The following is a 15,961-nucleotide window of genomic DNA, read 5'->3' as shown; positions in this document are numbered from 1 at the left end:
ATGGCGTCATGGTGATCGATGACCTTTTTGACCCTTCTAGCAAATGTCTGTGAACCAAAAGCTGACTAATGCTTATTTAGCAGTGCTTGCAGCAATAAGATATAAATAGTCAGAACATTTATAGATGGTAAATGGACTGGTTCTTATATATCGCTTTTCTACTCATCTGAGCACTCAAAGCGCTTTACACAACTTGTGCATTCACCCATTCACACCCATTTGCACAAGCACATTTTTCTAAGTGCTTTATAGCTAACATTCACACACATTCATACTCCAATGGATGCATCGGAGAGCAATTTGGGGTTAGTATCTTGCCCAAGGATATTTGGCATGCAGAGTAGGGGAAGCCAGGAATCAAACCATCAACCTTCCGATCAGTAGATGACCTGCTCCACCACCTGAGCTACAGCCACCCCAAGATGGCTCCAAAAGCAGTCCCTACGTATAAAAAAGCAGAACAATTCAAAAAAACATTCAGATGGTGCCAGAAGAAACTTACTGAAATTACAAACAAATTAGGTAAGAAAAAATCAATGGAAAATATATTAAATATCAACCATTTTAATTCAATCAATGTTGTTTTTTTAAAATTAGTTTGTAAAAAGCAACGTGTTATACTTCAGAGTTTCAGCATTTTTGTGTCCTTCATCTCCTGAACGATTATCTGTTTAGTTTGAAGTCTTATTCAAGCCAACGTGCGATTCTGCAGAGGAGGAGGGAAGCGCTGCATGGCTCCTGTCACGCAGGTGGTTCTCTGTGGGACATCTTAAAATATTCCATCCATCCATTAGCTTCCGCTTCTCCTTTTCAGGGTCGCGGGGGGCGCTGGAGCCTATCCCAGCTGTCATAGGGCGAGAGGCAGGGTACACCCTGGACAGGTCGCCAGGGCAACACACAGGGACAGACAACCATTCGCGCTCACATTCACTCGCACATTCACACCTATTGGCAATTTGGATTTTCCAATTAACCTATCCCCACAAGCTGCATGTCTTTGGATGGTGGGAGGAAGCCGGAGTACCCGGAGGGAACCCACACAAACATGGGGAGAACATGCAAACTCCACACAGAAAGACCCCGGCCTGATGTTGGAATTGAACTCAGGACCTTCTTGCTGTGCGGCGACAGTGCTAACCACCGTGCCACCACCATCTTAAAATATAAAAAACTAAATCCAGGAAGTCTGGGAATTAGGTGTAGCATCTGGAAAGCACACAATCACTATGAAATGAAGACCTGCGCTGGGTAGGTCATATACAACTCTGAGGTTAAAGTCAGATCATATAAGGAAAAGATTAAACCTGTGAAATGAACTGGTATGTGCAGTGAAAGGGTGTACGTCGTATACTGTGTACATCTAGTATTACACAAAGAGTAAGATTATATTTAACGAGGTTTTTCAGTGTGAATAAAGATGTTTTGTTGTAACGCTTCCAGAAAGAAATTTATTTGGATTCATTTTCTATAAATCATAAAAATCCATCAGTTTGAAATTAATTAATTGAAACAAAGTGATAATTGCAAAACAAAGTTGTATTTTTGTGTAATTTCAGTTGTGCTCAGGCTGCTCATAAATGATTAACTCATTGATTCATTTTCAGTGTCTGTGGTGTCTTGGAGCGACACGAGGCTGAACTGTGATTATTAGAGAAACAAACCACAGCGTGACTCGTCTGAAACGCTCGAGCGGTTCTTTTACGATGCTAGCTGATGGCTCGCGGCAAACTGAAGCTGCTGCTAACTTCTGAATCTGTTTTATGGTGTTGTGAATCTTTTATTGCTGTTGTCCTTAATTAAATTTCCTGTAGGTAAACCAGCTGCTCTGAGGGGTTCCTGCTCCAGATGCAGCAGATGTTTGGACTGGTTTCAGCTAGGACACCAAATATTCCTACTGTATGACAGTGCAGCCGTCTGCTGTGTGTTTACAGGCAGGCTGTTTACCAACATTTTATCAATAATTCTCGCTCTCTTTGTTTTCTTGATGCCTTTTTTTCTCAGTGATCCTTCGTTAAATCACACCAGGAGGAGACACTCGTCTGGAAACATCTCTACCACCCTGGAAATGCTGCCGGGGCTTGAGGGTTTTCACCTGGACACCTACGGCAGGGTAGAAAATGTGGATGGATACATGCTTTTATGATCCAAAACAGTTTCTTGTGCTCATATCTCAGTTTAAATCATCTTTCTTTGTCAGTCTGTGTCATACGCACAGTTCCTGTACCCCACTAACGCGCTGGTGAGGCAGAAGCCGTCGTCTGCCAGCGACCTGACGCTGCAGATTCCCGTTTCCAGGAGCACACACAGCATTCCGGGCAGGAGCTACCCGTCCAGCCGGCTGAGCAGCACCGTGGGACTGGATCTGGGTAAGAAATGGAACCGAGCTCAGTCACAGTGTCCACGTCTCCTAAAAATAATAATGATTCTTTTTTTCTAACAACAGTTTAAAACTGTTAAAAATTTCACCAAAGATGTGGCCATTTATTAGATGTAATGCAGATAATTACTGACATCAAGCCACAGACACAGTTAAAGGATTTTATCATGTTAAAGGGAACAACAAAAACACGTCTGTTTATGGTTCAAACTGTGAAAGCTGTGATTTATCCCTCTGACCACAGTCATGGTGCATCAGGACTCTGAGCGACGTGACTGATCTGTTTCCTTAAATTCTGAGATTTCAGAAAAGAGGCTGAACTGTAACTGCTCAAACATTTCTGGATTGAAATGCTAAAGAAGGATGTAACGTGAGGAAGAGAAAACAAACACAGGATGCTGGGATGAAGAGAGCAAACGAGAGCTGCTGCAGCTGTGCTGGAGCATCATCCTCTTTATATTTTAAACACATGTGTATGAGCATGTCCTCACATCCTGTGTCTGTAAACGCACACATCCACAGTGACAGAGCCCTGAATTAGCCTCTGAACCCCTCTTTCTAATCCACAACCTTTCATTAACACAATACAGCTGTGTGTGAGCGCGAGGCCGGGCGCAGCAGGTTCGATATTTTTAGTCCTCTTGTGACGTTTTTCTGTAGACTCGCAGCTCTTAAGACTGACATGATTGCACCTTATTTGTTAAGAGTTATAAATGGCATAATGTTTTTAGCTGTTGATTAGTACAGAGCTGCTCTTGTACCTGTGCATAGATGCTTGGGCCACTGGTAGCACTATGAAAGAAAGCCTGGGCGCCTTCAGTTGGTGGCAGCAGAGGGCCAACAAACACTAAATGGATGAAATGGTGATTGGATGATGAAATGCTCTTTAGGCCATAATATGAAACCAGATGAAGGCTTGGTAAAGTTCACAGGTGGTTCTCAAATCCATTTTCTTTTGATTCCAGAGGAAAAAAACAAGACAATCTCTGCAGATGTCAGAATGATAGATTTTGGTGCTGCTGCCATTTTCAGATCACAGCCAGTAAGCTCTTTTTCGATCACCTGAACCTGTACAGCGGACGTTATGTGCTGGATCTCCACCACTGCAATTTCATTTTGGGGAAACAGGACCAAAATCTCTTTGAATCCTGATGATCGGGGAGGTTGTTAGGGAGCAATGTGTTTGGCATAGCCCCAAAAAGCACAATACTCTGTGCCATAGTTGGGATGCCAAATGTGCATACATGCCCAGGAGTTTCAATCCAGCCAGCTGGGTGACTTTGCAGAGTTCAGACTTGCTAAGATGAAGGACAAACAGTTTAGACTTTTCAACAGGAAGCACTGTATTGCAGCTCAATCACTCTTGCGATAAGTGTGGTTGTTTGTACTGAGTCACTTTCACTGATAAAGAACCAGAATAAGGTGGTTAAACCCCAGGAGCCATGCTGATGGGTTTCTGTAACTTTCTAATGGTACAGTTTGTTTGTAATGACTTTAAACTGACTGAATGAGGAAAAACTGAATGTGAATGTCTGCAAACTGTGCATGAACTTTGTTAACAGTTTAATAAATTTGCTTTTATATGTTTTTGTGCAATAATGGCCCTCTTAAAATCAACTCACGTGTCCCGTGAACTAAACTAAGTTCGACACCTCTGCCGTAACGGTTTGAAACGAATGTTAAATGTCTCAGGATGTTGTAGCAGAGCTCTGCACTGACATCCTGAACCTGAGGGAATGAATTCACAGTTCAGTCCCTCAAATGTTGAATAACACCACAACTGCAGTCTCACAGTCACACGCTCCGGACCTGATGTCCACTTTCAGGCGGTGACACCGTGGACTTCTCAGCATAAACTGCTGTTTCCTCTTTACGTGAACCGAACTGTTGTCACCGATGCTGATCACCGAGTGGGGCCCTGTCAGTCTAAAGTTGATGTCTGTAGACTCTGACGTTCATGGCAGAAGGGCAAATGTCCTGGGGGTTAAAAGAAAAGTAGTGGTTGAGCTGAAAGCAGTTAAGAGGTGCACAAAGGAGTGCGCTGGAGTAGGACAGAAGCCAAATTTCAAGCTGGTAATGTTGCATCAAAGACGTTTCCCTTTCCCTCAAAGACAAATTATCAGGACTTGATCAGAGAAACAGGAAAATGGATAAAATTCTCTTTTCCTTAACTGTCTGCAGACAGATCGTGCTTAGATGCACTAAATGTTTTCGTTGTGAGTCAGAGAACTTGTTGATGACACCTCGTGTTACTCGCTTTGCTCGTTTTGACGATATTTCTGAATCGATGTGTATTGTTGTCCAGGTGTGGAGGATGTGATGGATTATGACCCCAACCTGCTCAGCGACCCCCAGTGGCCCTGCGGCAAACACAAACGAGTGCTGATCTTCGCCTCTTACATGGTAAGAAAACACCGCAGATGGTTTGAAATATAGTTGTTTATTTTCGAGGACGCCCACACGGAGCAAATCGCTGACAGCTGTGCGTCTCCTTCGCACCACGTCCAGAGCTCCGCCAGCTGTTTGACACCTTTAATGAGCTTTGTGAGAGGACAGATGGTTTCAGTAAACTAATACACTTTGGGGTCTGTAGCACTGCGAACCCGGTGCTGTAGCCCTCGCTAGGCTGTGTTTGTGTGTTATCTTATCAAAGTTCTAAAAATAAGCACATTTTTGGGTTTAAGTGACCTCAGCAAGACAGATTTTAAACAGTCATTTTGGCAGCAACTTCCTGAATTCGGAGCCTCCAGCCTTAATCTAAATCAGATTTTCTTTCTTCTGCATCATCAGGATTAACAGCCTTCATCATAAAGCTGCGGCCTGGTATGGCAGCGATGTAGAGACAGCATTCCCAAGGTTTTTTTTGCCTGATAACAAGAACGGATCTAATATGGGCTTATTCTGAGGAGCTGCTCTTATTAGGTCTAATATTTGTAGCTTGCATCAGTCTGTTGACCAAAAATGTTAATGTTGAGTAGGGATGGGTATCGTTTAGGTTTTATCCGATACCGATGCCAAACCGGTACTTTTGAAACGTGCCGGTGCTTAAACGGTGCTCGAACCGGTGCTTAAAGAATGGAGAACACAAACGTTGTCCAAAAACCTCTCATGTTCAGCTGTTTTTTTTGTAAAAAGATAACAATGTTAGCCTTTTCTGCAGCTATGGGGCATATATGGTATCATTCTTGGCTGGAAGCAGTGCTTAAACAATGGAAAAAACACAAACTTTGTCCAAAAACCTCTCATGTTTAACTGTTTTCTACTTTTTCTTTGGTCATTTTAGCCTTTTTGACCAGGGTGAAGGGAGTATCTGCCATCAAACAAGAAGACAGCCGCATGTAGCTATGATGATGTTTGCCCGCCTACTATCCTCGGAAACGTAAAATGATTGGCTAGAATCTAAAATGTGTGACATCTCACGAAAAAAAAGCACAGAAATAAAGCACCGAAATGTGCGCTGCTTTTCGGTCTGGTTACTACCGTTTATGACAGAACGATGGCACCGGATACCGGTACCCATCCCTAATGTTGAGTTAAATCAAGTTTAGTAACAAAAACAATACATGAAAAAGAAAAGTTCAAATCTCAGGAGATCTGCACTGAAAGCTTTGGCATTGGGGGACTTCCATTCAGATTCTGTTGTTTTCATATTTCTTAGGACTCTGTTTCAGGTATACTTCTTGTTTGTAACTTCTGAGTTTATATCTGGATGGTTCAGTTCTGTAAATAAGATTTAAAATGTGAATGAATATGAAAGAAAATTCAATAAGAAATGTTTGTAACGGCATCACTTTCATTTGCGAGCAATAAGAGTAGTGTGACTAAAATATTATTTTAAACACAAGATGCTACTTTAATCCCAGTATAGTTGTGAACTAGCTGCTAACTAATGCTTGAAATAAGCACTCATTCTCAGATTCAGAGATTAACACAAACTAAAGTCCAGAAAAGCACCTCGTCATGAAGCTTTGTGGCTGATGAAATGCTAATTCAATTCAATTCAATACAATTCAATTCAATTCAATTCAATTTTATTTATATAGCGCCAAATCACAACAAAAGTCGCCTCAAGGCGCTTCATAGATACAGAGAAAAACCCAACAATCATATGACCCCCTATGAGCAGCACTTTAGCGACAGTGGGAAGGAAAAACTCCCTTTTAACAGGAAGAAACCTCCAGCAGAACCAGGCTCAGGGAGGGGCGGGGCCATCTGCTGCGACCGGTTGGGGTGAGAGAAGGAAGACAGGATAAAAGACATGCTGTGGAAGAGAGACAGAGGTTAATAACAGATATGATTCAATGCAGAGAGGTCTATTAACACATAGTGAGTGAGAAAGGTGACTGGAAAGGAAAAACTCAATGCATCATGGGAATCCCCTGGCAGCCTACGTCTATTGCAGCATAACTAAGGGAGGATTCAGGGTCACCTGGTCCAGCCCTAACTATATGCTTTAGCAAAAAGGAAAGTTTGAAGCCTCATCTTAAAAGTAGAGATAGTGTCTGTCTCCCGAATCCAAACTGGAAGCTGGTTCCACAGAAGAGCTAAGCACCACTGTTGAGCTGTCTGTGCATCGCAGCACGCTCGTGCTACGTTCAAGTCCCATCAGACTTATACTGATTACCAATTTCCATCTTATAAACACGCTTCTTTGAACTTGTAAACATTGTAATCTTTCCTGTCATCGCCAGCCCTCCCCTATGAAATCGACATCAACATCATGCTTACCACAAGTGTTTGATGTCTGTGATGTTTTTGCATCTGTAAAGATCCAACCAGTGAAGTCCTGCACACCCTGTCCAGTGATTAGTGACGGGGTGGCGCATCACAGGGGCCAATCAGATTTTAGCTGGGTCCAGCACCTCTCTGAACACGAGCAGAAATCTTCCTGAAACACATGTGAGCTATTAAAGAGCTGTGGTTTCTAAATTAATTAAAAGAATTCATCATAACGACAGCCAAAACAACACGACCACTTTGATCTAATTTGCTCTCGGTGCTTCTTGTACCACCAAAACAAGCTCCGACCTGCCACAGTGGGGATTCAGCAGGATGTGTGGCGGCTCCAAGACGTTAAGAGCAGATCCTATTAGTCCTGTAAGATTTGGAGCCACTGTTATTCCAACACATCCTCCAATACCCTCTTGGCGTTTCACTGTTGGTCCCTCCTCAGATGACTGTTTGAAGGTAATCGTCAGCTCACGGGGAGCGCCCAACAAGCCTCGATGTTTCGGGCGGCTCTGACTCAGACTCATCTGGCTGTGACACCCGTGACTTTACACCTGCCCCTGCTGCTGTTTTTAGGATGACTGCAACTCTCAGCTTTGCATTTACCGTCTTATAGTGGTGACAACAACACTGATGAGAAATAATCCACCTTATTCACCATGTACAGGGTCATAGTGTTTTTGGCTCACTGGTGTGTGACTCATATGAATAACAGGTTCAGTAAAAACTGAGCTGATCACACCAGTAGGTGGTATCTAATCCGTTTAATGTCATCACATGAATTAATGCATCATCCAAGTCAGATACTCACTAATCTCTGGTGACTGGCAGGATGTCTGTATTTGGCTATTTTATTTTTTTTTTTTACACATTGTAATTATAATGTTGAGTCAGACGATAACATCTGTGCTTCGGAGAGATTAAAAGTGTAAATTGATCACATTGAACCCCAATTTTAATTTCTCATGTTCTAATAAACAGGAATAAAACTGAAGGAGAGAAACAGGGTGAATAAAACAGATGATTGTAAGAGTAATCAGAGTACACATGCTCTTTTCTTTTTCACTGTCCTAGAGGCTGCGGCTCAGTTTGATCCCTCTATAGACAAACACACACACACATTCTCGTTTTGATATCTTAGTGAGGACATCTCATTGACATAATGCATTCACTAGTCGCTCACCCTAACCGTCAAAAATGACAGCCTAATCCTGACCCTCAGCCTAAACCTAACCATAACCTAATTGTAACCCTGACATTAAGACCACATTTTGAGCCTGAGAAATGCCTTCAAACTCGTCAGGACGGCACTTTTGTCCTTATAAGTCAGCGGTCCCCAACCCCCGGGCCTCGGACTGGTACCGGTCTGTGAGTCGTTTGGTACCGGGCCGCGAGAGTTGAGGCTCAGGTGTGAAATGTATAGTTTTCAGGGTTTTTATCAGTTTTCAGCGTTATTTTGTTATCATTTTTATCATTAACTCGGTTTTCCTGGGTCTTTTCACGTGTGTTATGAATAAATCTTCTTTTTTTCGGTACCGGTACTGGTTTTATTTTGTTGTATTTATCCGCGACACCTTAAAGGCCGGTCCATGAAAATACTGTCGGGCATAAACCGGTCCGTGGCGCAAAAAAGGTTGGGGACCGCTGTTATAAGTGACTGTTGGTCCCCACAAATATAATAATATTCCAATTTTTGGTCCCACAAAGATGTCTAAACAGGTACACACACACACACACACACTGTATCACAGTGTTTAATTCATGAGACGATTACAGCTGAGGTGAGCTGCTTTTCACTGAGCTTACTGCGAGCGTGTGTGTGTGTTAGTATTACACAGTGTGATTTCACCACCTACTGTCAATGTCGCCTAAACTACAAAACACCCCCCACCCACACCAGTTTGATGCGTTACATGGAAACGGTGCATGTTACCTGCATATGATAAGGTTTAGATCAGGCTGTCTACCAGGATTATCTTGCAGGCTTCTCTCCATTAAATTAGGCCTTGGAAGTGTTGACATGAGCGTGTATGTGACCAAATATCAGGATTAAGGTCTAAACTGAGTTGAGCTGTAAAGAAACTGTTGAGGAACCTGCAGCTCTTCACTGTCACCTCTTAATGCTGGTGACTTAAAAGCTGTTTCATGGAAAGGTGTGTCTGTTTCTTCACTTAAGTTTTGCAGGTGAAAGGTCAGCAGTTGAGTTGTGTGCCATTGAAATAATGAAAGTTGTAAACATGCAACATGTGGTTAAAGGAGCCCTCTTAAGTTTGCAAAATAAAACGAATCCACTGGAGAGAGAGCAGAGCTGCCTTTGGGTGTTTGAGGCTATTAGTGAAAAAGCAGAAATGCTGTGTGGCAATATTGGATTTCTATAAGATCAATGTGATCTAATACGTCGAAGTATTGAGCCATCAATCCATTTTCTTAACTGCTTAAAGAAATCAGTTGGGGTGGGGCTTCGACTGTGTGTTTTGGCTACACAGTGACCAGGTGATCTGTCCATAACAGGACAGACAGAGAGACGGACCGACTCAGTGGAACCAAAGCTCGCGTCGTTGTTAGATTTAAAAATAATCAGCAGGGAGTTTGACTTTTATTTAGTGTGTAAAGTGAGTGCAGCTTTTTTGGAACAGATTTGATGAGGTTATTGGATCCTCCTGCGAACAGTCATCACAATACCTGGAAAGACTGTAAACTAAAGCATGAATGAGTTTCCCTGCGTGAGAAATAGTGCCATCTTTGCAACAATGAGTCACAGAAAGAAATATTTACCCGTCGGTGTTTACGTCCTCATCAGATTATTTACGTTCACTGACAAACTGTTTGACTTCTCATTGTCTCTGCTTACAGTTAAATGTGTTCTGTGATCTGTTTATGCATTCTTCCACTCCTTATTGTCCTGGTTTGGTTCATTTTCTTTTGCTCTTTTTCTCTTTGTTCTTCTATCCTGCAGACGACGGTTATAGAATACGTCAAACCGTCTGATCTGAAGAAAGATATGAACGAGACTTTTAAGGAGAAGTTTCCTCACATTAAACTCACCCTCAGCAAAATCCGAAGGTAACGTTTCTCATTTCTGCCAATGAAAGATTTTCAGCACAGTAATGTGAAAAGGGGCGACTGGATCCCCACTTGGTCTTAGAGCTGAAGGAGCTCATGGGATGAGACATGAAACATCTTAAAGAAACTTAAAGCAGTCCAGTCGCTCCTTAGATTACCATGACCTGGATGACTAAGAACCTACACAGATATGTGAAAAGGGAGTATTAAATGATTAGAATATGCTTTATTTCTTTTTCAGCCTAAAGAGAGAGATGAGAATAGTCGGGGAGGACTGCGGCCTGCAGCCCGTCACCCTCGCGATGGCATACGTCTACTTTGAAAAGCTGGTGCTGCAGGGGCGCCTCAACAAGCAGAACAGGTTTGTTCGAATCTCGTCCGCATGTAAACAGCTCGTCATCGGTTTCTGCTTCGTTCGTAGGCTTCACGCTCTGCTTGAAATGTTGGTTAATGATGACTGTGGATCACGTGCGACTGTTTAGCTCTGTTTATTGTTATTATTAGTGATTCTGCACCATAATTAGTCTCAGGTCGAAAATCTGATTGGTTCAAGACTTCATCACGTTGTGTTAGAAAACGTAAACCAAGATTTGTTTGATAGCTTAAAAGGTGGATGTGCTGCAGTTTTCTGTGTCGAGTCCACAGTGTGAGGTGTGGAAGTGGCTCCCCCTTGTGTTTATTTTCAATAAGCTCGGTTTAAAAGAAAAACTTTTCACTGTTGCTGATGGTTTGTATACTTTGATTGTGATGCACTGAACTTCAAGTCCTCACTGTCCTCACAATTATTATTGAAGTTTGTGCATCATCACAGTGACATTTATAGTTATTTTATAGAGTAAAATAACTATAAACTCAAGGTCTTTAAGATCTAACTGATGACTGATTCAGTCAAAAACTGACAACAAGTCTTATAATTAGAAACTGATTGTTAACGCATAGAAAACACCTGATGAAGACTTGATACATTATTTCAAACAAACTAAGACAATAATTCTTTTAAGAATAAATGTTGTCCAGAGAGTGAGCAGTCTGCATTGTTACATTGTTACTCTGCCTTTTCTCTGTGGCCTGATGTCCCGTCAGTTACGTAACTGTTGCTGTTGTTCACAGGAAGTTGGTCTCAGCTGCATGCATCCTATTGGCAGCTAAGATCAGCAGTGACCTCAAGAAACAGGAAGTCAAACATCTAATTGACGTATGTAATACAAACACACACACACACACACACCATATGCTGTGAGGCAGAATGAGTAATTTTCACCCGGAAGTGAGCTCAAAACTCACATTTTTACAAGCAGCTGATGGTAAAAGCTGTGAAGCTCGGTGCATGGCGTCATGGTGATCGATGACCTTTTTGACCCTTCTAGCAAACGCCAGTCAGTAAAAAAATCTGCCTTGTCAGTCAGATCATGTTCCTCTTGCTCAGCCTCTGAGGCTTTTCTACCTGAGCAGGTGGAAAACGACCTGCTGAGTGTTGGAGCTGCAGGACTAGAGCCTGTTAATGTCCTTTATAGTCGTGTGTTGAGACCATGCAGGAGAGAATCCCTGAGGTCTGACTGAGTCCTGCATTATCAGCTTAAAAATATTTATTTTGATTGCTTCAGTTCTGCGACCACCAAAACAAAAACCCTGCACGTTACTACCAAGCAGACGATCGTTGCACATTTCTTTAGTTTTTATGGAGTTATGGATCTTTTTAGTTTTACCTCATTTATCATATCTAATGAAACACTGATTACAAATACAGTGCTGTGAAAAACTGTTTGTCCTTTTCCTGATTTCTTTCATTTCTTTCTTTCTTTCTGCTCATTTGTTACACTTTATTTTTCAGATAATCAAAAAAAAGGCAAAGATAACCTGAGTAACTAAACTGGTGATTACATTTCTTTACATGTGTGCAAGAGTAATTCCCCCCTTGTTAAATTATTAAATGTGATCAACGACAGTTTTTATAAAGCTGAGTTCAGTTACACTAAACGCACTCGGGCCTTGTTACTGTTGTACATGTTTAATCAGGAAATCACTAAAATAGAAGTTATCTGACAAACTTAGAAGATCTCATAAAGTGACACATCGCACCACGATCGAAAGAAACAGCTGAGAAGTGGTCAGAAAAAATTACACTGTTGGTGATGTGGCTCACAGAACATCTGATGTGCTCTGCACATTTAGAAGGTTTATTACAATAATGCTGCTTTATTAGATTTAACAGATGGAGGGTGAGTGCGTGGATTAATGGATGGATAGATACATTTAAATAAGAACCAACAATCATAGTTATGGACCAAACTAACTCACGGTGTTATCATGCTCCTGAAATTACGATAACATCGGCATCCACCTTCTTAGCATTTTCATTTCTTTAAAGTTAATGATGCAGAGCTCTAATGTAACACAACAGTACATTCAGGTGAAGTGAGTCCTCCTAACTCACAGGTACTTTGTTCTCAGTCTGTTGGTAAGGAGGTAAAAAAAAAAGCTGGATGTGCCCCATAAATTGACAGGATATGATGCATGCTGGTGGAGTGAAGTTGGAAAAGGGTTTAGAACTGTGATTTTAACAATCGTTGACATCTATCAATGAAAGGATTGCGAAGCCATTTCTAAGACATGTGGAGAGTATGAATACCCACAAATGGAGAAAACTGTGAGCACTTCTCAGGAGTGGCCGGCCGACCAAAAATACTCCAAGAACACATGAACAACTCATCCAGGAGGTGACAAAAGACCTCAGAACGGCATCTAAAGAACTGCAGGCTGCACTTGCCTCAGTTAAGGTCAGAGTTCATGGCATGGCCATTGGTCAGAGGAAACCACTGTGACCAAAAATCACACTCGTCACACTTTTGCCAAACAACATCTTGACGATTCCCACGACTTTGAGGGAAATGTTCTGTGGACAAAAGCTGAACTCTCTGAAAGACCCGAGTCCTGTTAAAAAGTAACAAAGCATTTCAGAAAGAGAGACCATCAAACCAGCAATCAAACATGGTGGTAGTAGTGTGGAAGCTCTGGGGCTGCTTTGCCGCTTCAGGACGTAGAAGACTCATGATAATAGATAGAACCATGAAATCTGTCAGGCTATCAGTTCAAGCCCTGAAGCTCAAGCACACTTACGCAGCAGGACCAGCAAGATCAGAAACACAGCAGCAAACCCATCTCTGAGCGGCCAAAAATAAAAAAATGAAAGTTTTGAAGTTGCCTCATTTAAGTCCAGACTCAAATAGGATTGAGATGCTGTGACCTTAAACAGGCTGCTCCTGCTCAGAAACCTCCATGTGGCTGAATTAAAACAATTCTGTAAAGAACAGCGAGGTGAAAGACTCGTTGGCACTTATTGCAAACACTCAGTTGCAATTCTTGCTGCCAAGAACCCTCAATAGATTAAAATAATTATTTAAAAACTGCAATTTTTATTTAATTGGGTTCTCTTTGGCTAATAAATTTAAAAAAAGAAAAAGAAAACAGGGTAAATAGTCAAAGGAGCTTGCAAAGAAAAGCGTCTGGACTTCTTTAAGTTGCTTGAAGACGTTTCACCTCTCATCCGAGAAGCTTCTTCAGTTCTAAGGTCAAATGGTGGGGAGTCCCTTTTGACCTTAGAACTGAAGAAGCTTCTCGGATGAGAGGTGAAACGTCTTCAAGCAACTTAAAGAAGTCCAGACGCTTTTCTTTGCAAGCTCCTTTGACTACAATGACCTGGATGACTGAGAACCTTCACAGACAAACAGGGTAAATACTGTTTCACAGAAGTTTAGTTAAAAAGAACGGCCAGTATAAAAAAAGATACCATGTTTATTTTAATTTCAAGATTTCAAACTCCCACAGACGTGGAGTCAGACATGAAACGGTTTGTGTCATCAGAAAGTATTTGTTCTCTCTCACGTGCTGGTTTGTTCCTGCAGAAGCTGGAGGAGCGTTTCAGGATCAGCAGGAGGGAGCTCATATCATTCGAGTTCACCATCCTGGTCGCCCTGGAGATGGCGCTCTACCTCCCAGAGAGCAAAGTCATGCCACATTTCAGACGGTTGGTGCAGCAGCAGCAGGTATAGCAGTGCCTGGCTCAGCGGCACTGCAGCACACTTCTCCGCCTCTGCAGAGAACCTCAGCACCTTCGAGCTGCAGCACTGTGACGGATCAGTTCTCATGATGCCTGGCTCAAAGGCTCAGACGCCACCCAGGAATCATCCTCCTCCTTCCTGCGCACTACAGCAGACTTCAGCCACACTGTCGTGGCAGCAAACGGCTCAAAGACGTCACTGCAGAGAAAAAGTTTCCTTCCTCTCCTCCGTGAAAAACCAAAGTGATCACACACTGTGACTGACGGTTCAATCACTGGAGGTCAAATCAAAATCAGGAAAATTCAGGTTTTCTTCCTCCAGCATTATTTTTATAGTGTAGGTCATCATAACTGTGGGTTTTAAAAATGTACAAAAATGTACATGTAAAAAACAAAAACAAAAACAGACTGTGCACCTTGAAAAACCAAAAACAAAAGACAGAGGGAGAAATTTGCTTTGAACAAACCCAGAACTGTCTGACTCTGAAAAAGCCTTTCTCTAAACTCTGTTTTTTAGGTTCTTTATTTTAGCTTTATTAGAAATATTACGAGTAACACTGACACACATGCATCAGATAATCATATTTTTTATGGCTGAAAATAGTGCTGCGTGTTTTCAGCGACTGATACAAACCGTTACGAGGACGCTGCCAGTGACTGAAAAAGGCTGCGAGTTCTGTTTTTAAGAAGAGCAGCAGAGTGGTTTCTGCTTTATCCTTTATCCTCATGACTTCATGCAATACATTTATTTCATGAAGTCAAAATCTTTCTTCAAGCCTGAACATCTGGCTGCTTTTGCTTCAGCCTGTATTTGTTTTGTAAGGTTTATCCTGCCCTGTTATCAGGATATTTGCTCTCAGTCTCTCCGTTTCTGTGTCGCCAGCTTTACACGCAGCGATCTCTATTTTGACTTCATGCCGTTCAGAGAGTGCAGACGTCCTTTTAAACGAAGCTGTGATGGGGGTTAGTGTTGGTACACAGAGCCTCTGTAACATACGAGACAAACACTGCTGTGATGCTCACTCGTCTCCAGCTGGTTTGCTTCTGTTTGTTATGGACTGCAGTTAAAGGCTGTCTCACTCTGACGATTGCAGTTTTTGCATTCGCTCCAGTTTTTGGAATAAAACGCGTCAGAAAGGAAAACAGTTTCTCTTTTGCGCGCTCTGCATGTTCATGGGCTGCATTATCTGAAACGAGCAGCAACACAACTGAAAACCACAGATGACACTGACCTGGTTAATAATAGGAAGAAACATGAAGCGCTGAGTGTAAGGCTGCAGTTTACAGAAAGGACATCAGAATGTGTCTGTCACACTAAACATGGAGCATTAACAGATACTTAAAATTTTGTGAAGTTGCAGTTCTGCAATGATCATTTACACTTTTAGCACAGATATTTCTGGAAACTGAAACTTGAGCGTCTGTTTAAAGTGAAGCGCAAACACATTCATGACGTTAACAGCAGGAACTCGCTGTGGCTACAGACTTCCTTTTTCTGCACTATTAACACTGCAGTTCCTGAGTTTCTGCTTAAGAAACACACATCGCTCAGTCGTTTTCTTTTCATTGTATCGTAAAGGGACAGATATTTAACCAAACTGAGGCCTCCAACAGGACGTTTGTTAAAGTCTGGTGTCAGGACACCAGTGGAAGATTTCTAGGAGACTCATTCATGTGGACTTCATGTCCCTTTTCCAGCCTTTGTTGAAAGGAGGCTTCAGAAACACTTCCTGTTG

The 15,961-nt window shown here is 42.1% G+C and overlaps 1 protein-coding gene across 1 annotated transcript in view; it reads left to right on the top strand.

Annotated features, from left to right (window-relative positions):
• Nucleotides 1-14,686, top strand: part of cables2b (Cdk5 and Abl enzyme substrate 2b) — a 48,851-nt gene extending 34,165 nt beyond the window's left edge. Inside the window, exons 4-10 of the mRNA XM_087833708.1 lie at nt 2,002-2,110; nt 2,198-2,366; nt 4,683-4,780; nt 10,062-10,168; nt 10,410-10,529; nt 11,279-11,363; nt 14,071-14,686. Coding sequence (XP_087689834.1) covers nt 2,002-2,110; nt 2,198-2,366; nt 4,683-4,780; nt 10,062-10,168; nt 10,410-10,529; nt 11,279-11,363; nt 14,071-14,217 — 835 coding nt within the window. The 3' untranslated portion in view covers nt 14,218-14,686. The remainder of the gene's footprint in view (nt 1-2,001; nt 2,111-2,197; nt 2,367-4,682; nt 4,781-10,061; nt 10,169-10,409; nt 10,530-11,278; nt 11,364-14,070) is intronic.
• The last annotated feature ends 1,275 nt before the right edge of the window (nt 14,687-15,961 follow it).

Source organism: Neolamprologus brichardi, chromosome 20 (assembly GCF_056152115.1).
Source record: "Neolamprologus brichardi isolate AB-2024 chromosome 20, ASM5615211v1, whole genome shotgun sequence".
NCBI classification, from domain to species: domain Eukaryota; kingdom Metazoa; phylum Chordata; class Actinopteri; order Cichliformes; family Cichlidae; genus Neolamprologus; species Neolamprologus brichardi.
The sequence above is the reverse complement of the archived record's forward strand: the minus strand, read 5'-3'. Positions and strand labels throughout refer to the sequence as shown.